Here is a 26294-nt window from a genome sequence, read left to right as displayed (position 1 = left end):
ATCGTCCAAACAAGGCAAACCTTTGCTGTTCCACCACCCCATATACCAGATCTCTGCCCTTCCCTAATAACCTCCCTCTCCAACATCACTGAAGGAGAGCTTACTCACCTCCTTTCCAAGTCACAGCTCACCACCTGTGCACTTGACCCCATCCCTTCCCACCTGCTCCCAAATCTCACTAATACGATCATTCCAGCCCTAACCCATCTCTTCAACCTATTGCTATCTTCTAGCACCTCCCCCTCTACCTTCAAACATGCCACCATCACACCCATCCTCAAAATAACAAACCTTGACCCAACTGCTATGCCCAGCTATCGCCCCATATCACCGCTCCCGTTTGCTTCAAAACTCCTTGAGCATCATGTCCTTACCCAACTTTCCTCCCACATCTCATCTAACTCTCTCCTTAACAACCTCCAATCTGGCTTCCACCCCCACCACTCCACCAAAACTGCTCTGGCCAAAATTACTAATGACTTACAGCCAAAGCTAACAGTTCTCCATCCTCCTCCTTCTCGACCTGTCCTGTCTTCAACACAGTCGACCACTGCCTACTACTACAGATTCTTTCTTCCCTTGGCATCAAAGACCTTGCCCTGTCCTGGATTGCCTCATACCTTTCTGACCACACATTTAGAGTTTCCCACTCCCACATTATCTCCTCATCCCACCCTTTCTCTGTTGGTGTACCTTAAGGCGCTGTCCTGGGGCCCCTACTTTTTTCCATTTATACCCTTGGCCTAGGACAACTCATAAAGCCCCATGGCTTCCACTACCACCTGTATGCTGATGACACGCAGATCTACCTCTCTGGCCCAGATGTCACCTCTCTGTTGTCTAGAATCCCGGAGTGTCTATCAGCCATATCCTCCATCTTCAACTCTCGCTTCCTAAAACTCAATGTAGACAAAACAAAACTCATCATCTTTCCTCCATCACACGTATCTCCCCTAACTGATCTATCTATTATGGTAAACGGTATCATGCTCTCTCCCACACCTGAAATCTGCTGCCTCAGAGTAACTCTCGACGTACATTTTGAAGGACAGGGGGTTCTGCTGTTCGGGCACCTCCGGCGCTCTGCCAATGTGACATGCACCATCAAACTAGTCCAGGAAAATCTGAACTCCAATATGGCGCTTCGTCTCTTCTGAGCTTTGCACAGTGCCTCAAAAGTAGTTTTCGACAACCAGTGTACTCAGGAGAAATTGCAAAACAAATTTTGGGGACCATTTTCTTCTGTTACCCTTAAAGGGAATCTGTTACCCTATTTTTTGTGATATGAAGTAAAAATATCTATCAATTCAGCGTCAGTTCTGCATTACAGCAGTACTTTTGATACCCCGACTCCCCACCTTTGATGAATTAATACCTTTTTTTTTTATCTCTCCTGCGCTGTATGTAAATCTCCTCGGTCTGATGGGGGTGGCTTATTCTCCTTCTCTCCCCCCACTCCTCGGCTTGCTGTTGCCGCGTGTACGCATTGAAATGGCCTCTCGCGCGTGCGCAGTATGCTTTGCCCAACTGTGGTCAAAGCATAAAATCATTATTGCGCATGCGCAAGCATTTTTCATTACGTTTTGTGCCCCCTTGCATGGCAAGACTTCCAGGGCATAGAACGTAATGAAAAATGCCGGCGCATGCGCAATACTGATTTTTATGCTTTGCCTACAGTTAAGCAACACATACTGCGCACGCGAGAGGCCATTTCAATGTGCACGTGCGGCTACTGTACGGGATCTCAGGAATGAGGAGAAATAAATGCGCAGAGCAAGACAGGAGGTAGGGAGAAGAGAATAAGCCATGCCCATCGGACCGGACTGAGATTTACATGCAATGCAGGTGAGATTAAAAAAAAAAAGGTATCAAAAGTACTGCTGCAATGCAGAACGGACGCTGAATTGATGAATATTTTTACCTCACCACAAAAAATGGGGTGACAAATTCCCTTTAAGAATATGAAAAAGTTTGGGGTTAAAACATTTTTTTTTTTAATTTTCATAATTAATGTTATAAAATTCTGTTAAGCACCTGCGGGTTCAAGGTGCTCACTACATATCTAAATAAATTCCGTGAGGGGTCTAGTTTTCAAAATGGGAGTCACTTGTGGTGGTTCTCCACTGCTTAGGCATATCAGGTGTACTTCAACATAACATGACACCTGCAGACTATTCCATCAAAGTCTGCATTCCAAAATGTCACTCCTTTCTTTGAGCCCTGCCATGCACCTAAACCAGGGGTCCCCAACTCCAGGCCTCGAGGGCCGCCAACAGTGCAGGTTTTCAGGATTTCTTTAGTATTGCATCGGTGGTAATGTGATCATCTGCACAGGTGATGATTCCAACCCCTGTGCAATACTAAGGAAATCCTGAAAACCTGCACTGTTGGCGGCCCTCGAGGCCTGGAGTTGGGGACCACTGACCTAAACAGTAGTTTTCCCCCCAACATATCGGGTATCTGCATACTCAGAATAAATTGCACAACAAATTTTGGGGTCAATTTTCTCCTGTTACTCTTTGTGATTTTATTTTCACGGCTCAATGTTATAAACTTCTATGAAGCACCTGGAGGTTAAAGGTGCTCACCAAGCATCTAGATAAGTTCACTGAGGGGTCTAATTTCCAAAATGGTGTCATTTGTGGGGGAGTGTTACCACTGTAAGCACATCAAGGGCTCTCCATATGCAAAATGGCGCCCGCTAAATATTCCAGCAAATTTTACACTCAAAAAGTCAAATGGCGCTCCTTCACTTCCAAGTCCAACTTGTCGCCAAACCATGGTTTCCTCCCACATATGGGGTATCGGCGTTCTCAGAAATTTCACAACAAAATTTGGGATTCATTTTTTCCTGTTACCCTTGTGAAAACAAAAAAAAAAGGGGTCTAAAGGAAAATTTGTGTGACAGTTATTTTCTTTCCTTGTACATTGCATTAATTTCTGTGAAGCACTTGAATGGTTAATAAACTTCTTGAATGTGGTTTTCAGCACCTTTATGAGTGCAGTTTTTAGAATGGTACCAATTTGGGATATTTTCTATCATATAGACCCCTCATAGTCACTTCAAATGTAATGTGGCTCCTAAAAAATGGTTTTGTAAATTTTGTTTAAAAATTGGTTAAATGAGAAGTCGCTGGTCAACTTTTAACTCTTATAACTTCCTAACAATACAACAAAATTACGTTTCAAAATTTGTGCTGATGTAAAGTACACATGTGGGAAATTTATTACCTGTGACAATTTTTTATACTCAAATTCAGAGAGTTAAGTTTGAAACTGCAAAACTTTTACATTTTACCATATTTCCATTTTTTCACAAAAACGCATTGTCATATCAAACAAATTTTACCACAATCATCAAGTACAATATGTCATGAAATAACACAGTCTTAGAATCAATGGGATCCGAGGAAGCATCCCAGTGTTGTTATTACATAAAGTGACAGTGGTCAGAATTGTAAAATATGGCCTGGTCATGAAGGTGAAAACATGCTCGGGGTGAAGGGATTAAGCTCTTCCAAACTTTTTTTCCAGTAGTAGTGTAAAGTAATTTAAAATGTAAACTTGGCCTTATCCATAGGCGTACCGACTCCGCTGTTAGGCCTGCAAATGTGCTATTCCAACACATGGGTGCCATCTAGAGGATCTATTCATAACCACTTAATAAAGCACAGATGTTATGGCTGCAGGATTTCCACTTGACCTGTTTTTAGAGAGCTTGGAGAAATTAATATAAGTGCTTCCGTGATGAAATCAAGCATTCACATTATGTAATAAGTATACATCACCAGATGCTAGATACAAAGACGTTATAAAACCAAGCCATAATCAAGTCATGGAAGTAAATGATCATGCTTATCTTTGCTAGTTAAGGGCTTGTGCACTCATAACAATGCTTTACCTCGCGTGCCGCAAATTCTAATACATAGCGATTGTGCTCATTCAGTATTAATAGGGGAAAAAAAAAAATCACATAAGTGAACTTCAACAAACCTGACACTGCATCTTGCCCAGACTTAAGAAAATAATCAATAATACTTTCCACTGCATCCACCTTACTTGAATCAATCATGTGGTCGTGTAAAAAAAACAAAACACATGAAGCTTAGTGTGAACAGACCCCAAGAATGTTCACCAAGTCTTTTAGTCACGGTAAAATGAATACTTTCACCGGGTCCTGTATTGTTCAATATCTTTATCAATGATTTAGATGAAAGAATTGAGGGTAAACTGATTAAATTTGCTGATGACACAAAGCTAGGAGGGATAGCTAATACTAGAGAAGAGAGAGGATTCAAAAACATATAAATAAACTGGAGCAGTGGGCAGCAACTAACACAATGGTTTTTAACAGGGAAAAATGCAAAGTACTACATCTGGGCAATAAAAACGAAAAAAAGCATATACAGAATGGGAGGAATAGGGCTAAGCAACAGCACATGTGTAAAAGACTTGGGTGTACTAATAGATCACAGATTGAACATGAGTCAACAGTGTGATGCAGCACCAAAAAAGTCTTGTCTGCCGCACTCCTGTTCTCACGCCCTCCCTTGAGCCGTGAAGATTTATTACTGCATGTTTCAATAAAGGACGTTTGAACTGCTAGATTGGTGAGTGCTATTGCGTTTTTTCTATTTTTATCTCTTTTATCTAAGTGGTGAAAAAAAATTCCAAACTTAGCTTAAAAAAAAATAAAAAAATAAAAAAAAATTGCCATTTTCCGATACCCGTAGCGTCTCCGTATTTCATGATCTGGGGTCAGGTGAGGGCTTATTTTTTGCATGCCGAGCTGGCGTTTTTAATGATACCATTTTGGTGCAGATAAGTTCTTTTGATCGCCCGTTATTGCATTTTAATGCAATATTGCAGCAATCAAAAAAACGTAATTCTGGCATTAAGAATTTTTTTCTCGCTACGCTGTTTAGTGATCAGGTTAATCCTATTTTTTGATAGATCGGGCGATTCTGAACGCGACGATACCAAATATGCGTAGGTTTGATTTCTTTATTGATTTATTTTGAATGGGAAGGGAGGTGATTTAAACTTTTATATTTTTTTTCTTTTTAACTTTTGCCATGTTTCAATAGCCTCCATGGGAGGCTAGAAGCTGGCACAACTTGATCGGCTCAGCTACATAGCAGCGATCATCAGATCGCTTCTATGTAGCTGAAATGCAGGCTTGATCTGAGCGCTGATCACAGGGTGGCGCTCACAGCAGGCCGGCATCAGTAACCATAGAGGTCTCAAGAACCTCTATGGTTACCATTCTGATGCATCGCTTACCCTCGATCATGTGACGGGGGTCAGCGATGCGCTCATTTCCGGCCGGAAGCGCCGGTTAAATGCCACGATTTCACCCGCCGCTATTGCGGGCACATGTCAGCTGTTCAAAACAGCTGACATGTCCCGGCTTTGATGCGGGCTCACCGCCGGAGCCCTGCATCAAAGCGGGGGATCTGACATCGGACGTACTATCCCGTCCGAGGTCAGAAAGGGGTTAAGGCTATGTGCACACGTATTTAGGTCCACTGCAGAATTTTCTGCAGCGGATTTAAAAAATCCGCAGTGGAAAACCGCTGCAGATTTACCACGATTTTTCTGCGGTTTTCATTGCGGTTTTACAACTGCGGTTTTCCATAAGGACAGTTGTAAAACCGCTGCAGAAAACGCAGAAAGAAGTGACATGCTGCGGAATGTAAACAACTGCGTTTCCGTGAGGTTTTTTCTGCAGCATGTGCACAGCGTTTTCTGTTTCCCATAGGTTTACATTGAACTGTAAACTCATGCAGATCCGCATCTGCGGAAACGCTGTGGATCCGCAGCAAAATCTGCATCCGCACATACCCTAAAAGTACTGTGTCAATCTTTCACTTAAAGGATTTTATACCTGCGGTGTGTTTAATTTACCATATAACTATAGGATTAGTAATGGATGGCTGTCTTAGGGTATGTACACACGATGCGGAAAACGCTGCGTTTCCGCAGCAGTTTCCCATGAGTTTACAATACAATGTAAACCTATGGGAAACAAAAAACGCTGTGCACATGCTGCGGAAAAAAACGCCCGGAAACGCAGCAGTTTACATTCCGCAGCATGTCACTTCTTTCTGCGGATTCCGCAGCGGTTTTACAGCTGCTCCTATAGAAAACCGCAGTTGTAAAACAGCAGTGAAATCCGCAGAAAAAACGCGGTAAATCTGCAGCAAAAACGCAGCGTTTTTGCCCTGCAGATTTATCAAATCCGCTGCAGAAAAATCTGCAGTGGACCATTATATGTGTGCACATAGCCTTATAGATGCCTCTCCCTTACTAAGCCGTGGGCTTGATGTCACAAATATGAAACCCACTTGCCACCGCTACGGGGCAAGTGGAAAGAGCCGGGCAAAGAACCAGAATTGCCGCATCTAATAGATGCTAATTTTTGGGCAGCTACAGGCTGCTGGTTTTAGGCTGGGGGGGGGGGGGGGCAAATGTCAATGGCCACTTACTAGCCCACAGCTGTCAGCTTTATCAAGGCGGATTGTCAAAAATGTGGGGTGGGGGCAGGGCGGAACCTCATTTTTATTTTTTTTTTTTTTTAATTATTCATTTAAATAATTTTTAAAAACCAGCATGGGGACCCCCTCTGTTATTGATAACCAACCTTGCTAATGCTGACAGCTGAGGGTTGCAGACCCCAGCTGTCAGTTTTGCCTGGCTAGTTATCAAAATTACAGGGGAACCCATGCATGGTTTTTTTTTTTATTATTACTATTATTTAGAGCGCAGGTGCCGGCTAATGAATACTCCCAGCAGCAGCTCCTGCTCTCGCTGTTATTAGCGGCTGCGGACGTAGGCTGATGGGAGCAACTGTCCCATCAGCCCACGCCAGTTACCGGAGGTAAACTTTAGATCTCCGATCACAGCTGCGGGCTCACGCTGTCATATGACAGCATGGGAATCGTGGTTGTCTGACCAGCAGTAATGATTTGGGGGACCGAACAGTAACACGGGTCTCCTGGTAAAGGCCATGTTCAGTGTCTATGCCCGAACAGTAGCTGTTCGGTACAGACGCCGAACTTTACTGTTCAGGTTCGCCCATCTCTACACAGAAGTAAATGATCGATACATGCAAATATACAGGTGTACTGCTGTATCCATATTGGGTACAATATTTCTGAAATATTATAAATGTGATGGGAACAGGCTCTGATATTCATAGGGTTCAAAGTATAAAACCATTACTATTTCTGCAAAATTACACTCATTTTTTTCAGAACTTTATTTTTATAAATTAAGAAAACCTGAGCACTATTGCAACTTTTATTACTGAAACAATCCATCACAGCATGACATCTTCTATACCAGGGGTGTCAAACTGCATTCCTCGAGGGCTGCAAACATGTCATGTTTTCAGGAATTCCTTGTACTGCACAGGTGATAATTTAATCACCTACACAAATAATGAGTTGGTGATTAAATTAACACCTTTGCAGTACAAGGAAATCCTGAAAGCATGACCTGTTTGCAGCCCTCGAGGAATGCAGTTTGACATCCCTGTTCTATACCATTGCCTCCACACGGACAGCAGGAATTTAACAGGACTAGGATATCTTTTTTGTTAAAATATATTGTGTAAAGTGCTCGAAAAATAAAATTTAAGAAAATAAAACGCTAGTTCTTGAACTGTGGATTTTGAGGAACAGCGGCCCCTTCAAGAGGCAGGGAGCTAGATATAGTCATTAGCTGTCCTGCATGCAATCTCTCATTCATACGGAGTTCACAGCCATCTTGAAGCAAGCGGATTGCTATTCGTGCAATGTTCTTTGAATCATCTAAACCAGAGTGAAGGCGTCCATCATATCTCATACCCAGCTTCTCAAGCATAGTCGTAAGCTTGGTCTGATTTCTTGGAACCTGTGTATGAAAGAAAATAACATTTTAAAGACATGCGGCTCATTTTTTTTCAGCTTCCAAGCTATTTTGTATATAAAATATCTTATGATCCAAATTTATAAAGTGGCTCCACACGAGCATAAATAGCTGCAGGTTGAAATCGCAATACTGTACCAACCTTGTAAAAATTTCCGTAACACTTGCGAATATTGCACCATTTCTTTGCAAAACGCGGGTATTTTATTTCACTGATGTGACACTGCATATTTAAAAACTTGCTCATATCCCAAGACCTGCAAAGGAATAGAGAAGAGTAGCGGATGGTAATATACCAGAACATCAATGACCAGACTCTACACAACCTATCTTTATTGACATTTCTTCACTATAATCTAGGAATAACACTTTCAATTTACTTAATTCCCCATCTCTAGCCTGGAGGTGTGTTTGGGGTCATTGTCCTGTTGAAAAATAAATGATGGTCCAACCAAACGCAAACCGGCTGGAATAGCATGCCGCTGTAGGATGCTGTGGTAGCCATGCTGGTTCAGTATGCCTTCAATTTTGAATAAATCCCCAACAGTGTCACCAGCTAAGCACCCCCACACCATCACACCTCCTCCACCACGCTTCACGATGGGAGCCAGGCATGTAGAGTCCATCTGTTCACCTTTTCTGCGTCGCACAAAGACACGGTGGTTGGAACCCAAGATCTCAAATTTGGACTCATCAGACCAAAGCACAGATTTCCACAGGTCTAATGTCCATTCCTTGTATTCTTTAGCTCAAACAAGTTGTTACAGAACCCCCAGCAGCTTGTTGCCTGTCCTTAGCAGTGGTTTCCTAGCAGCTATATTACTATGAAGGCCTGCTGCACAAAGTCTCCTCTTAACAGGTGTTGTAGAGATGTGTCTGCTGCTAGAACTCTGTGTGGCATTGACCTGGTCTCTAATCTGATCTGCTGTTAACCTGCGATTTCTGAGGCTGGTGACTCGGATAAACTTATCCTCAGAAACAGAGGTGACTCTTAGTCTTCCTTTCCTGAGGCCGTCCTCATGTGAGCCAGTTTCTTTGTAGCGCTTGATGGTTTTTGCCACTGCACTTGGGGACACTTTCAAAGTTTGCCCAATTTTTCGGACTGACTGACCTTCAATTCTTAAAGTAATGATGGCCACTCGTTTTTCTTTACTTCGCTGCTTTTTTCTTGCCATAATACCAGTTCTAGCTGTCTATTCAGTAGGCCTATCAGCTGTGTATCCACCAGACTGCTGAACACAACTGATGGTCCAACCCCATTTATAAGGCAAGAAATCCCACTTACTAAACCTGATAGCGCACACCTGTGAAGTGAAAACCATTCCCGGTGACTACCTCTTGAAGCTTTTCAAGAGAATACCAAGTGTGTGCAAAGCAGTCATCAAAGCAAAAGGTGGCTACTTTGAAGAACCTAGAATATAAGACATATTTTCAGTTGTTTCACACTTTTTTGTTAAATATATAATTCCACATGTGTTAATTCATAGTTTTGATGCCTTCAGTGTGAATGTACAATTTTCATAGTCAAGAAAATACAGAAAAATCTTTAAATGAGAAGGTGTGTCCAAACTTTTGGTCTGTGCTGTATATCGCATGGCTCAACCTCCCCCCGTCATACTCACCCTCCCGGCGCGGTCTCTGGCGCGCCGGCAGCTTGTTCCAGTATTCAGCGGTCACATGGTTCCGCTCATTAACGTACTGAATATGCACGCCACGCCTATGGGAGTGGAGTCGTGTCCAAATTCATTACTTTAATGAGCAGTACCACGTGACCGCTGAACACAGGAGCAAGCTGCCGGCACCGAGACCATCTGAGAACCAGGGACATGCAGAGACCGTGCCGGAGGGCGAGTATGTTGTGACAGCCGCCGCTCCCCCTCCCCTGCCGACCCCCGGGTATGACTCGAGTATAAGCCGAGAGGGGCACTTTCAGCCTAAAAAAATGGGCTAAAAATCTCGGCTTATACTCGAGTATATACGGTAACTGATGTCTTCTTGTATTCTATTTCTATTATTTTTTGAGATTATGCATTCAGAAAAGTGGTAATGTCTGACTGTGGGTCAAGTACAGCCAGTGATCATCTCGTAATCACATTTCATCTCACCCAATCCACTGTGGAAGCAATATTTCCATTACTATTAAAAGTGTTAAGACACACAGGAAAGTTAGTCAAAATCTTACATTAAGTGGATGTGTCAAAATATATGATCCACTAATGCTCAGTAATATATATCTCTGAAATATAATATTATACTCCTTCTTGCGGACTATAGCAACAAAACTTTTAGATTCACAGTACAATTGTGACAACAGACACACAGTAAGTCAAAGTGAAGACTGCAGCAAAGGCCTACAGAAAGATGGTCTTAAATGGGAACCTAGCTAGACACCAGCTAAATGAAGGCACCTAACTCCAGGCAATATGGGGCTATAATTAGTTTCACGTTTAAAGAGGTTGTCCACTACTAGGACAAGCACTCCTCACGCTGAATGTTTGTCCCATTAAAATAAAAACACCTACACTCGCCTCCCATGCTGGTGTCGTTCCAGTGGTTTCAGCACTCACGTGATGGGAGAACTTTCACCCAACCATAGCCGGCATCACTATTCCCACCTTTGGATGTAGAAGTAATCAAGAAGTAGTCAGGGCTGCAGCTGATCATACACTTGCTCTTCATTACGTATATGCCTGAAGATGGAGACAGTGACACCGGCGCTGATTGGGTGAAAGGGTACACGTGACATAACCTCATGTGAGCCCTGTCAACTTGAGTGCAGATACTGCTGGAATGGCACAGATATGGGATGTGAGTATAAGTGTTGTTATTTTATAGGGGGCAAATATTCAGAACGAGTAGCGGACAACCGCTTTAGTAAAGTCTGATATTTAAAAGCAGGGATTTCAAACTCAAATACACAGAGGGCCAAAATTGAAGGGTAGGACAAAGTCGTGGGACCACCTTGATATTTAACAACTTAGCGAACGCCGATACGCATTAAAATGGCATCCGCTACGGGTACTAATTCCATCATTGCCATATTAAAACAGAAATTGGGAATAAGGGTGGTATACATGTAGTATTCCTGAGGTAGAAGTCATACAGAGACTTCGAAACGCGTAGAATAAAGCCACAATTCCTTTCCATCAATACGTCCAGATATTCATTTGTTCAGCAGCGCGGATTTCTCCAACTTCCCTCGTTTGGTTTAATGAATTCATCTAGGGGTACAGTGATTAAATTGACACCATGGGTGTGTCACAGAATTTTATTCCATTGGGAAGTTAAGACAAAATAACTACATTTTTACCACCCAAATTTTGTTTTAGCCAAAGATTTTACATTTTCACACAAAAAGTGGGTGAAAATGGCACCAAACTATGTCCCACAATTTCTACTGAATGTGGCAATACCACATATGTGGCTGTACAGTACTACTTAGCCATACGCAGAGACTCTGGAGGAACGGAGCGCTATTTGCCTATTCAAGTGAATGGGTCTGTGCACGTCAGCCGTGAGCGCTCACGTTGCTAGCTGGGATCTCACCGCAGCTCAGCCTGGCTGGGAACAGAGCCCAGTGATCGGAGATAACCTCTATGACGTCACCCCCGGTCACGGACGCTGCATTCCCAGCACCTCATTCACCAGTATTTCTCAGCCTGGACAGTCACATCTTGGCACAATCCAGGTTGAAACGAATTATCCCCCAGACATGGATTATGACATGCGACAGAACGACAGACAATTATGGAATATTGTTGGTTTTTATTTTATTTTTATTAGAGGAGATCAAGGGCTTTGGTGGAATTAGGCGAGGTTGTAAGTATTGACAATATTAAAGGAGTCGTCATTTTTTCAATTAAAGGACTTTATTCTGGCTGTGTCTTTATTTAGCAAATAACTATAAGATTAGTAATGAATCAGTGTCTTATAGATGCTTCTCCATTACTAAGCCGTGGACTTGATGTCACCTGACAATACAAAGGGGAAATCAACCCCACAATTATGAACCCCACTTGCCACCGCTTACAGGGCAAGTGGGAAGAGCCGGGCAAAACGGCAGAATTGGCACGTCTAATAGATGTGCCTTTTCTGGGCAGTTGTGGGCTGCTATTTTTAGGCTGGGGGGTTGGGGGTCAATATCTATAGCCCCTTACCAGCCTGAGAATACCAGCCCCCCAGCTGTGAGCTTTAGCAAGGCTGGTTGTCAAAGACGGGGGGAACCCTATGCCGCTATTTTTTTAAAATTTATTTAATTAATTTAAAATAACAGAGTGGGGACCCCTCTATTCTTGATAACCAGCCTTGCGGAAGCTGACAGCTAAGGATTGCAGCCCCCAGCTGGGAGTTTTGCCTGGCTGGTTATAAAAATACAGAGGAACCCACGCTGTTTTTTTAATTATTTATTTTTTGAGTGGGCGGCGGCTGATGAATACCCCCCATCAGCAGCTCCTGCTGTCACTGTTATTAGCAGCAGCAGGGATAGGCTGATGGGAGTAATAGTCCCATCAGCCGCCGCCTGCTGTCTCTTATCACTCAAATATAAGTGAGGCAGAGCAGGAGAGAATGATGAGAGCAGTGTTCAGCACCCGGCGACAGGGAACAGCGCTTATGGTAACGCTTCTTCCCTGGCGCCCGTCCGTGTGGCACTGATGTGGCACACGGTTGCCACACGTATTACACACACGGACACTGACATCTCCTCTACCAGAAATATCAGGACGTGTGAAAGAGGCCTTATAGCAGGTTTTTACATTTGGCAGCTGTCACACACTAAAAGACGCTTTTTATTGCAAAAAATAGTTTTGCATTGCCACACTTTGAGAGATACAAATTTTCAATATTTTGGCGCACAGAGTCATGCGAGGTCTTGTTTTTTCCGGGACGAGTTGATGTTTTTATTGGTAACATTTTTGGGCCCATATTTTTTGTTCGCTTTCTATTCCGATTTCTGGGAGGCAGAATGAACAAAAAACAGCAATTCTTGAAATTCTTTGGGGGGGGTTTATACCATTCCGAGTGTGGTAAAATTGACAAGGCAGATTTATTCTTTGGGTCAGTACGATTACAGCAATACCTCACATCTTTTTTTGTGTTTTGGCGCTTTTATACAATAAACACTATTTTATAGAAAAAAAAATTATTTTTGTCTATAAAATAGTGTTTATTGTAAACACTTATAGAAAAAAATTATTATTTTTGCATCACTTTATTCTGAGAGCTATAACTTTTTTATTTTTCCGCTGATAGAGCTGTACAGCGGCTTGTTTTTTGCGGGACAAGATGACGTTTTCAGCAGTACCATGTTTATTTATATTCATCTTTTGATCGCGTGTTATTCCACTTTTTGTTCGGTGGTATGATGATAAAGCATGTTTTTTTTGCCTGTTTTTTCATTTTTATGGTGTTCACTAATGGGCTTAACTAGTGGGACAGCTTTATAGGTCGGGTCATTACGGACGCGGCGACACCAAATATGTGTACTTATATTGTTCACATTTTTAGTTTCATTCAAATATTTCTTTAGTAATAGAATATATATTGATTTTTTTATTATTTTTTATTTTTAATATTTTTACATTTAAAAAAAATGGTTTTACTTTTTTCTAACTTTTTTTTACTTTGTCCCGCTATGGGACAATCATTTTTTGCAGGCTGATCGCTTCTATAGCATGCAGATGAAGCAGCCTCTGCATGCCATAGAAGCTGTCAGCGTTGCACTGAGAGAGACTTGCTGATCATTCACTGCGCATGATCAGAAAATTTATTCGCTCTGGTGACCCGGATGTCGTCATGATGACATCGGGTCACCATGGCAACGATCGGGACCTTGCGTCACGTCGTGGGGTCTCCGATCCAAAGGCAGAGGAGCTGTCAGCACTGTGCCGCCTTCCGGAATGATGCGATCGTGTTCGATCGCAGTATGTTGAGGGTTAAAGTGCCGGGAGTGGTCTGTCACCGCTCCTGGTACCTAGTGCCGGGTGTCAGCTGTCAGAATCAGCTGACACCCGGCGGCCGATCGCCCGTGCACCCCCTGTGAGCGCGGCCGCTCGCTTAGACATAATGATCCGTCCATGGTCAAATTGGCCCAGGTCACATCGATGGATCATTACGTCCGATATCAGAAAGGGGTTAATTAATAGATCTTATAATAAAATATTGGACTAATATAACATGCTATGCGCGAGAAGTAAAAAGCATATGGCACAACAACCTAAATTTAAATATGTAAAAACGAAAGATGCAAAATCTTGAATAATACAAACAAATGCATCATGACAATAAAAGTGCCCCCAAACACAGTAAGATATCCCAACAGTGAATTCCTCCACAGTACCTTCCACACGCACGGTATGATGACCTTACTGTACCCCCTCCTCCCCAACCATGTAGATGACCCTATCACAGTATGAATCCCCAACTATAAACATAGCACAGCCCTCCATAGAGTACAACTGACCCCACACAGCGCTCCATAGAGCACAACGGACCCCACACAGCGCTCCATAGAGCACAACAGGCCCCGCAATGCTCCATAGAGCATAATAGCCCCACATTGTAGTTCTTACAGCATAATGGCCCCCACTTTGTAGCTCATATAGCATAATGGCTCCCACATAGTTCACACAGTTTAATGGCCCTGCATAGTTTTCCGTACAGTATAATGGCCATAAAAAGCCCTCCATACAGTATAATGGCCACAAAAATGGTAGTTACTCACCGATAACGGTGTTTCTCTGAGCCCATGACGGCACCACGGAGAGAGGGGATCCGCCCACCAAGGACAGGAAACCTACAGATAAAAAGGCGGTACCTCTCTCCCGCATCAGTTGTTTACAGAGCATGCAGTAAACAGTTACCTCACAGGAAGCCCGGCGTCATTTTCTCTGATGCTGTTAAGGCGCGCATTATTGCGCCGCGTTCCAACTCTGGAGGGACCCCTCACGGTGGTTTTTTGCGGGCTCCGTGGTGCCAATCTGGAAGTCCCCACTTCCTGTGAGGATTCTTCCTAGGAGCAGCAACGCTGCTGCTCCCCGCACACCCTAGAGACCTATTGATCCCAGCGGTGGCGCTTCGGGTGGCCCAGCCTAGCCGAGGCAGGGAACCCCCCGCTGCCTGAACCGGTCTGACTGGCCCCGGAATCCAACGACGATCTGAGGTAAGATCTGCTGCAGGTTCCCCCATCAAGGACAGGAAACCAAACTGATGCGGGAGAGAGGTACCGCCTTTTTATCTATAGGTTTCCTGTCCTTGGTGGGCGGATCCCCTCTCTCCGTGGTGCAGTCATGGGGGACAGAGAAAAGTGCACTATACAGTATAATGGCCCCACATAGTGCCACAATATGTTAGGGGGTCGTGAGGACGAGGTTTGGGAAACACTGATCTAGAACATAAGATTGGTAAAAGAAAACCAAGTCCATACCCATCTGTCAGGATGGCATATTTAAACTTTGTACCCAGATCCTTTTGTCTCATCCAGTCCACTGCACTTTGGAGAACCGCAGGAAATGTGTCAGCCTGGTCCACAAGTTCCTGAGAAGAGAATAACAACCTGAATGAAACAGGAGTACATGTAGGAAAGTAGACATGTCAGAATGATAGATGGCGGCATATTCTGAAGTATGTTTCTTCGTATGAGCATACTTACTGTGGCATACATAAGCAAATAAAACAGTATACTCTCTGTTTTTATTAATGGTTTTCCTATGGAATCTTTCATAGAAAAAAATAGTTTTTGCAAATGCAGAACAACATTCCCTTATGTGGCTCAGTGGTTAGCACTGTTGCTTTGCAGCCCTGGGTTCAATTTCCAGCTAGTACAGTCATGGTCAAAAGTATTGACACCCCTGCAATTCTGTCAGATAATACTCATTTTCTTCCTGAAAATGATTGCAAACACAAATTCTTTGGTATTAATATCTTCATTTAATTTGTCTTAAATGAAAAAACAAAGAATTGTCCTAAAGCCAAATTGGATATAATTCCACACCAAACATAAAAAAGGGGGTGGACAAAAGTATTGGCACTGTTCGAAAAATCATGTGATGCTTCTCTAATTTGTGTAATTAACAGCACCTGTAACTTACCTGTGGCACCTAACAGGTGTTGGCAATAACTAAATCACACTTGCAGCCAGTTGACATGGATTAAAGTTGACTCAACCTCGGTCCCGTGTCCTTGTGTGTACCACATTGAGCATGGAGAAAAGAAAGAAGACCAAAGAACTGTCTGAGGACTTGAGAAACCAAATTGTGAGGAAGCATGAGCAATCTCAAGGCTACAAGTCCATCTTCAAAGACCTGAAAGTTCCTGTGTCTACCGTGCGCAGTGTCATCAAGAAGTTTAAAGCCCATGGCACTGTGGCTAACCTCCCTAGATGTGGACGGAAAAGAAAAATTGACAAGAGATTTCAACGCAAAATTGTTCGGATGTTGGATAAAGAACCTCGACTAACATCCAAACAAGTTCAAGCTGCCCTGCAGTCCGAGGGTACAACAGTGTCAACCCGTTCTATCCGTCGGCATCTGAATGAAAAGAGACTGTATGGTAGGAGACCCAGGAAGACCCCACTTCTTACCCCAAGACATAAAAAAGCCAGGCTGGAGTTTGCCAATACTTATCTGAAAAAGCCTAAAACTTTTTGGAAGAATGTCCTCTGGTCAGATGAGACAAAAGTAGTGCTTTTTGGGCAAAGGCATCACAGAGTTTACAGGAGAAAAAAAAAAAAAAGAGGCATTCAAAGAAAAGAACACTGTCCCTACAGTCAAACATGGCGGAGGTTCCCTGATGTTTTGGGGTTGCTTTGCTGCCTCTGGTACTGGACTGCTTGACCGTGTGCATGGCATTATGAAGTCTGACTACTACCACCAAATTTTGCAGCATAATGTAGGGCCCAGTGTGAGAAAGCTGGGTCTCCCTCAGAGGTCATGGGTCTTCCAGCAGGACAATGACCCAAACCACACTTCAAAAAGCACTAGAAAATGGTTTGAGAGAAAGCACTGGAGACTTCTAAGGTGGCCAGCAATGAGTCCAGACCTGAATCCCATAGAACACCTATGGAGAGATCTAAAAATGGCATTTTGGAGAAGGCACCATTCAAATATCAGGGACCTGGAGCAGTTTGCCAAAGAAAAATGGTCTAAAATTCCAGCAGAGCATTGTAAGAAACTCATTGATGGTTACCGGAAGCGGTTGGTCGCAGTTATTTTGGCTAAAGGTTGTGCAACCAAGTATTAGGCTGAGAGTGCCAATACTTTTGTCTGGCCCATTTTTGGAGTTTTGTGTGAAATGATCAATGTTTTGCTTTTTGCTTCATTCTCTTTTGTGTTTTTTCATTTAGGACAAATTAAATGAAGATAATAATACCAAAGAATTTGTGTTTGCAATCATTTTCAGGAAGAAAATGAGTATTCTCTGACAGAATTGCAGGGGTGTCAATACTTTTGGCCATGACTATACAACATCTGCAAGGACTTTGTATGTTCTCCCCATATATGTGTGGGTTTCCTCCCACACTCCAAAGACCCACTGATTGGGATTATAGATTGTGAGCCCCAATGGGGACAGCGGTGATGATGTCTGTAAAGTGCTACGGAATATGCTGGCACTAAATAATTAGAATATATCACACGTACATAATGTAATTTATATTAATGCCCTGTTTGCTTTATATTGCAGCTATAAAATACTCCATTTAATATCACTTAAGTCACTTACCTGAGTTATTCCAGTAAGGTTAACACAGAATTCAGAAAGTTGTAGGTTTATTTCTGGCTTCACATACCGCTGGAAAATATCCTCCTTTAAAGAGAAGGAAGAATATATCAAGTTCAATGAGGCAATGTGATTTTTTTTCAGTGACCAAATCTGTGTTTAAAAAAAATTAAATTTAAAAAATGCAGCATGCACTAGTTTTTTCAATAAATCAGATGAGACTCACCCATTCAAATCTTATTTTTTAAAAATCATATGTCCTACAGAGACACAGTATAGCATCATTTTTTACAGATACATTGCAAGTCTGTAACATTGGAAACTGCAAAGGTCTTGTAAATGATTAATAGCTGCTGCAGACTGTATACTGACTGAACATGGATTGTATACAGACTGCACACGGATGACAAGGGACAGAAAAAAAAAACCATGGTACTTTCCTGAATGAAACACTGAACGATATATTTCAAATGCTCGTGTGACCCTACCCAAAACTCAAGCACTGAACTGGACAAACATGGCATCCTCATGGGATTTGAGGGTACCACTCCATCCATACAAAAGTAGGTTTTTAAAATGTTCAGTCCTTTTGTGGAACATCATTGTCACATGGGAAGGTATGTAGACTCTCATGTTTGTGTGGGCCCACCCAGATGGTGGATGATCCATGCTCTTGACAGCAAGAGAGCATCTTGACATTGAAGGATCTCATGAGTGTGGAGACGAGGTAGCAATTACCAGAGGAGATCAAAAGCAAGTTCTCACTCATTTCCTCTACATACAGTGGTACATGCATACTTTAAGTGGTCAGACATCACACAGTAACTCAATCCTTGTTATATAAGCATCTGACAAAACATTTCCTTAAAATCCAAATAAACATTTATAGAAATTAGGCAAGATGGGCAGGGAGTCATCACATTACAGAACATGTAGTAGACGAGGGTTCTCAAACACTCAATCCATTGTGTGGTCTTCGTGTACCTGAGAGTCGCGTCCAGCAAGCCAGGGGGCCCGATGAGGTCAGAGCTTCTTTCCAGCTAATTGTGCACCCTCAGACGCACATTCCATTAAATGCTCTCTGCACCCCAATACCAATATGAACCACTGACCAACCAGAGGCCAGCAGCTGATGTCAGCGTCCTGCTGCGGCCGCACATGACGTCATTGCTAAGCGCCTCGGAAGTGGGGAGGAAGAGGACGCTCTTCGCCGAGGGAGCGAAGTCAGGTGATAAGGATTATTTTTATGTGTATGTAATGAGCAGCAATATGGGGGACATTACTACAAGATGGGACCAGGACAGGGACATCACTACAGGACAGGGGAAAGAATTACTATATGGGGTGAATTGCAAAACTATACTACTTTATGGGGTTGATTGTGGGGGGTGGAGGGCAAAAAAAGAAAAAAAAAAAAAAAAAAAAAGAGAAAAAAAGCAATATTTGGCCACTAAAAATGCTGTTTTACGTAAAATTTGAAGTAAAAGAACACCTGTACCATAACCCATATAATAAACACCACTAAGAAATAAAAAACACAAGATCAAAGTCATAGCAAAATAATGGTATCACAAAGTCATTTTCTCCTGCAAAGGGGCCTTTTATATTAAAATATTTTCAATGTGTGCCCCATTTACCGCATATACTCGAGTACAAGCCAATTTTTTCAGCACATTTTTTGTGCTGAAAATGTCCCCCTCTGCTTATACTTGAATGAGGGTCCCAGAAGACAGAGGGGGAGCGGCAGTGGCAGTTGGCCATGCAGGCCAGGATGGGGATGAGGGGGCCGTGCAGACCAGGATGGGGAGGAGGGGACAATGCATACCAGGCTTATACTCCCGTAAAATTAGGTGCCTTGGCTTCTACTCGGGTCGGCTTATATTCTAGTATACACGGTACCCAGCTGAGCTTGAGACACCTGTACTAGATGGCCGGAGCAGGTTTGGGGAATGTGTAATTTATGAACCATAAAAGGAAACCTATTTTAATTTGATACATGCCATTTTATATTTTTTTTTAATATAAGGCCATCCCTTATAAAAACTCTACACACACAAAAAAAAAAAAAAAGATTGTCAGGTGAAATCAAGTTAAAACCTCTCCACGAGACAGATGACAACTTATGGTTTGGTGGAGGTCAGACAGCTGGGACACGCACCATTCAACAGAACGGAGAACTTATCCTCATAAAAATGAGCAGCAGTGTAAGCTGTTTTTTTTCATGTTACATCTTACTTTATGTAGGTCTCATTCAGATGTCCACGTTCGGTTTCTATTTATTTATTTATTTATTTATTTTTTCACAAATACAACACACATCCCTTTATAATCTATGGTGCGATTTAAATTTCCATGCTAAATTAATTTCAGTTTATTTCCAGCATTATAGATGCCTTTAACAGCGGATGTATATCTGGTTTTTATTTTTGGCTGCTGTCACACACTAAAAGCCGCTTTCTATTGCATCATATTTTGAGCTATAATTTTTCCATATTTTGGCCAAAGAGTCATGTTAGGGCTTGTTTTTTGTGGGATGAGTTGACATTGTTATTGGTACCAATTTCGGTTACATGACATGTTTTGATCACTTTCTATTCAGGTTTTTGGAAAGCAGAATTACCGTATATACTCAAGTATAAGCCGAGATTTTCAGCCCACTTTTTTGGGCTGAAAGTCCCCCTCTCGGCTTATACTCGAGTCATATACCCGGGGGTCGGCAGGTGAGGGGGAGCGGGGGCTGTGTAGTTATACTTACCTGCTGCGGCGCGGTCCCTGCAGTCCCTGGCTTCCCCGGCGCTACAGATTCTTCCTGTATTGAGTGGTCACATGGCACCGCTCATTACAGAAATGAATAGGCGGCTCCACCTCCCATAGAGGAGGAGCCGCATATTCATTGCTGTAAATGATCGGTAACTGTGACCGCTCAATTACAGGAAGAAGCTGCAGCGCCGGGGAAGCAGGGACCGCGCCGGAGCAGGTAAGGGGAGCGCAGCGCTGCGCTATATTTACCTGCTCCTCGCTCCGGTGCAGCTCCGTCTGCAGCGTCTCCTGGCAGTGACGCTCAGGTTAGAGGGCGCGGTGACGTAGTCAGTCCGCGCCCTCTGCTGAGCGTCAGTGCTGGAGACTGAGCCGCACGAGGAGCAGGTAAATATTGAAAGCGCCGGCACCCTGAGCAAGAGAGGCAAGTATGTGATTTTTTTTTTTTTATGGCAGCACCAGCAGCATTCTATATGGCACAGCATTATATAAGGAGCATCTATGGGGCCAAAAAGTACGGTGCAGAGCATTATATATGGCACAGCTTTATATGGCACATCTATGGGGCCATAAAGAACGGTGCAGAGCATTATATATGGCACAGCTTTATATGGCACATCTATGGGGCCATAAAGAACGGTGCAGAGCATTATATATGGCACAGCTTTATAAGGAGCATCTATGGGGAAATAATGAACGGTGCAGAGCAATATACCGTATATGGGGCACAGCTTTATAAGGAGCATCTATGGGGCCATAATCAATGGTGCAGAGCAATATATATGGGGCACAGCTTTATAAGGAGCATCTATGGGGCCATAATCAATGGTGCAGAGCAATATATATGGGGCACAGCTTTATAAGGAGCATCTATGGGGCCATAATCAATGGTGCAGAGCAATATACCGTATATGGGGCACAGCTTTATAAGGAGCATCTATGGGGCCATAATCAATGGTGCAGAGCAATATATATATGGCACAGCTTTATAAGCAGCATCTATGGGGCCATAATCAACGGTGCAGAGCAATATATATATATGGCACAGCTTTATGTGGAGCATCTATGAGGCCATAATGAACGGTATAGAGCATTCTATATAGCACAGTTGTATATGGAGCATCTATGGGGCAATAATGAACGGTATGGAGCATCTATTTTTATTTTTGAAATTTACGAGTAGCTGCTGCATTTTCCACCCTAGGCTTATACTCGAGTCAATAAGTTTTCCCAGTTTTTTGTGGCAAAATTAGGGGGGGGTCGGCTTATACTCGAGTATATACGGTAACAAAAAACAGCAATTGAGGAATTTTTTTTGTTTATTTTTCATGCAGTTCCACGTTTGGTAAAATTGATAAGGCAGCTTTATTCTTCAGGTCAATACGATTACAGCGATACCCTATATCATTTTTATGTTTGGCACTTTTACACAAACTATTTTATAGAAAAAAATAATTTTTCCATTCGATCATTCTGAGTTATAACTTTTTCCACTGATGGAGCTGTATGGCGGCTTGTATTTTGCAGGACAAGATAACATTTTCAGAGATACCATATTTATTTATATACGTCTTTTTGATCGCGTTTTATTCCACTTTTTGTTCGGCTGTATGATGATAAAGCACCTTTTTTTGCCTCGCTTTTTATTTTTTTCATGGTGTTCACTAAAGGGGTCAACTAGTGTACCAGTTTTACAGGTCGGGTCGTCCTGGACAAATGTGTACTTTTATTTTGTAAAAATATATTTTTTTATGGGTATAATCTTTTTATTATTTTGTGAATATATATATATCCAAACACCTATCCCAACACGGTACCCTACATAATTATCAATAAACATAGGTACAGTAAAATATTGTGCAATACAGTACGTTTAAGAAATACTGTACTGTAAGGCCATGTGCACACGTTCAGGATTTTTCGCATTTTTTCACGTTTTTTCGCTATAAAAACGTGATAAAAACGTGAAAAAAAAACGCTAACATATGCATCCTATTATTTGCAGGGTATTCTGCATTTTTTGTGCAAAAATCGCATCGCGGAAAAAAAAGCAACATGTTCATTAAATATGCGGAATTGCGGGGATTCCGCACACCTAGGAGTGCATTGATCTGCATACTTTCCGCATGGGGCTGTGCACACCATGCAGGAAGTAAGCAGATTATGTGCGGTTGGTACCCAGGGTGGAGGAGAGGAGACTCTCCTGCACGGACTGGGCACCATATAATTGTTAAAAAAAAAAGAATTAAAATAAAAAATAGTGATATACTCACCCTCTGATGGCCCCAGGAGTGTCCCCGTCTCTCCGATGCATGCTGCCGGTTCCGTTCCTTTAGATGGTCTGTGTGAAGGACCTGCGATGACGTCGCGGTCTTGTGATTGGTCGCGTGAGCGGTCACGCGACCAATCACAAGCCGCGACGTCATCGAAGGTCCTTCACACACAAACCATCTATAGGAACGGACGCCGCCGAGGAGATCGGCTGTCTGCAGGTAAGTATAACTATTTTTTTTATTATTTTTAAACATTCTATCTTTTACTACTGATGCTGCATAGGCAGCATCTATAGTAAAAAGTTGGTCACACTTGTCAAACACTGTTTGACAAGTGTGACCAACCTGTCAGTCAGTTTAGCATTCTGCAAGCTAATTACGCCTGCAGAATGCTAAAAAAACGGGGAAAAAAAAAAATGCGGATTTCTTGCAGAAAATTTCCGGTTTTCTTCAGGAAATTTCTGCAAGAAATCCGGACATGTGCACATACCCTAAGTGCTGTAACAATAATAAACAGTGTACTGTAATAAACAAAGATAACAATTCCAAAGAGAAAACAGGCTTATTGGGAGGAAGCTGCAGAAGGTGCTGGAGATACTGGGGCAGGTGAGGTAGACCCGCCAATTTCTGTTGGTGTTTCCCCCTTATCAGATCGCCTTAGGATATCCACTTTCACCTCCATGGTGATGGCCTTCCTTTTCTTTGATGCACTGGTATCAGATGAGTCTAGCTTACGTTTGGGAGCCATAATGAAGGGTGTTATGGCGTGCAGGAGACTCGGTTTCCTCGTGTAACCGGGTACAGTGTACAGTACTGGACTCTATTCTTCCATCACTGCACGTAGTTCGACTTACAACGCAAAACCGCGTAAGTCAGAATGAGGCGTCGTAACCACGAAACGATGTAACTCGAGACCGTCGTAACCCGAGGAGAGTGAGTGTGTGTGTGCTCTTTTTTTTTTTTTTTACACACACACACACACACACACGGTGGCTCAGTGGTTAGCACTGCAGCCTTGCAGCGCGCTGGATTCCTGAGTTCAAATCTCACCAAGGACAACATCTGCAAGGAGTTTGTATGTTCTCCCTGTGTTTGCGTGTGTTTCCTCTGAGTACTCCAGTTTCCTCCCACATTCCAAAGACATACACACACACACACACACATTTGGTGTTTTCTTTTACATTTTTGTCCCACTTTTTTTTTTCTTTTTTAATTTACTTAGTACCTCTATGGGACTTTCTCTTTTTGCAGTCTGATAAAATTGCAGTCAGGAAATGTGAGATTGACATATTTTAGATATACAGTTGAAACAAGAAGTTTACATACACTATATAAAAAGACACATATACCGTATTTTTCGGACTATAAGACACTTTTTCCCCCAAAAAAATGTGAGGAAAATGGGGGGGTGCGTCTTATAGCTGGAATGCAGGCTTACCGGCAGTGGTGTGGCGGCGGCAGAGGTGCGGGGTTGATGAGGCGCAGTGAGCGGTATGGCGTGAGCGGGGTCCCTTCCACAGGTGAGGTGACGCAGCGGACCGGTATCCAAGGTAAGCAGCAGAGCCGAGTGAATCATGGCTTTATCGGTGGCGGCGGCCATCTTCGGTAGGCTGCACGTGCGCAGATGGAGATTGCGGCGGCCATTTTCCTGAAGCCGAGATCTAAATTTACGATCTCCATCTGAGCACGCGCGGCCTCCCGCGGCCATTTTCCTGAAGTCCCAGGAAGCAGAGCACTTCATCTGCGCACGCACGGCCTCAGGAAGATGGCCGCCGCCACCGATAAAGCCATTCACTCGGATCTGCTGCTTACCTTGGATACCGGGCCGCTGCGTCACCTCACCTTTGGAAGGGACCCTGCTCATGCCATACCGTTCACTGCGCCTCATCATCCCTGCACCTCTGCCGCTGCCACAGCACTGCTGCAACCCCCCCATGGACACCAGGCCGTGGCGTCGCCCACCTAAATAGGAAGGGACCCTGCTCAGGTGTACGCCATATCGCCCACCGCATCTCTGCCGACACCATGCCTCCTGTGACCCTGCTCTGCCACAGCCAGCCCTCAGGTAAGATACTGTAAATTCGGACAATAAGACGGACCCCCATCTTACAAAAAAAATCTTTTTTTCTGCAAATTTCATCCCAAATTTGAGGTGCGTCTTATGGTCCGGTTCGTCTTATAGTCCAAAAAATACGGTACATGTTTTTCTCAATATCTGACACGAAATCAGAATAAACCTTTCCCGTTTTAGGTCAATTAGGATTACCATAATTATTAATACTTGCCAAATGCCAGAATAATGAGAGAGAATGTTTTAAGGCATTTTTATTACTTACTGTAAAGTCAAAAGCTTGCATACATTTCATTAATATTTGGTACCACTACCCTTAAACTGAATGACTTGAGTCAAACGTTTGGGATACCATATATACTCGAGTATAAGCCGAGATTTTCAGCCCATTTTTTTTAGGCTGAAAGTGCCTCTCTCAGCTTATACTCGAGTCATTGTCCCAGGGGGGGGTCGGCAGGGGGAGCGGGGGCTGTAACATACTCACCTGCTCCTGGCGCGGTCCCTGCATCTCTTATGGTCTCCGGGCGCTGACCGCTTCTTGCAGCGTTGAGTGGTCATATGGTACCGCTCATTAGAGTAATGAATATGGACCCGACTCCACTCCCATAAGGGTGGAGCCGCGTATTCATTACTGTAATGAGCAGTACCGGTGACCGCTCAACACAGGAAGAAGCTGCTGGTACCCAGAGACCGGAGATGGAGGGATCGCGTCAGGAGCAGGCGAGTATAATGGAGAGGGGGAGCACTGCGCGATATTCACCTTTCCTCGTTCCGGGCACCGCTCCGTCTTCCGCGTCCTCTGCAGTGACACTCAGGTCAGAGGGCGCGATGACGTGGGTAGTCCACGCCCTCTGCCTGAACGTTAGTGCAGAGGACGCGGAAGACACAGTGGCGCCGGAACGAGGACCGGTGAGTATTGCAAGTGCCGGGGGCCTGAGAGACAAGAGGTGAGTATGTCATTTTTTTTTTTTTTTTAAATCGTAGCAACAGCAAATGGGGCAAATATCTCTATGGAGCATCTTATGGGGTCATATTCAACGTTTGTGCAGCATTATATGGGGCAAATACCTATATGGAGCATCTTATAGGGCCATAATCAACCTTTGCGCAGCATTAGAGAAAAAAAACAAGGTTAACAAGCCAAGAAAAACGACCAAAACAGTCCATATAGATATAAAAGTGACATTTTTTTATTTATAGATAGTAGTACGGACAAACAGACATCGGGATAGGAGATGGCATGCAATACAAGTAACCAAAATGACAAAGGTAAAAAGCAACAGGTGTGCACACATGCCAGAACCACTCCACATAAAATACTAGTACAAATTAATCTCCCCGTCAAAATATGACGGTGTAGGAGAAGGTGCCTAAAGAGATATATATCTCGGCTTACAAAGTGAATGGTACTCTAGAGATCAGAGCAACCTCACATAACAATAATAAAGAATAGATGGCATACATGATAACTATACCTTATTGTAAGCGGCACCAATGTAGGGGTTCTTGGGATGTGCGCACACACCCCAACGCACGTTTCGGATGTTATCCTTCCTCAGGGGGCATAG

The 26294-nt window shown here is 43.2% G+C and overlaps 1 protein-coding gene across 1 annotated transcript in view; it reads right to left on the bottom strand.

The window, feature by feature from the left end:
• Positions 1-6586: 6586 nt before the first annotated feature.
• The window catches only part of ERI1 (exoribonuclease 1), a 40476-nt gene continuing 20768 nt past the window's right edge, over positions 6587-26294 (bottom strand). Inside the window, exons 4-7 of the mRNA XM_069742076.1 lie at positions 17629-17712; positions 15335-15444; positions 8054-8168; positions 6587-7896 (exon numbers count right to left, since the gene is read on the bottom strand). Of these exons, the coding sequence (XP_069598177.1) occupies positions 7654-7896; positions 8054-8168; positions 15335-15444; positions 17629-17712 (552 nt within the window). The 3' untranslated portion in view covers positions 6587-7653. The remainder of the gene's footprint in view (positions 7897-8053; positions 8169-15334; positions 15445-17628; positions 17713-26294) is intronic.

Source organism: Ranitomeya imitator, chromosome 1 (genome assembly GCF_032444005.1).
Source record: "Ranitomeya imitator isolate aRanImi1 chromosome 1, aRanImi1.pri, whole genome shotgun sequence".
NCBI lineage: Eukaryota > Metazoa > Chordata > Amphibia > Anura > Dendrobatidae > Ranitomeya > Ranitomeya imitator.
This window is presented reverse-complemented; position numbering and strand designations above follow the sequence as displayed.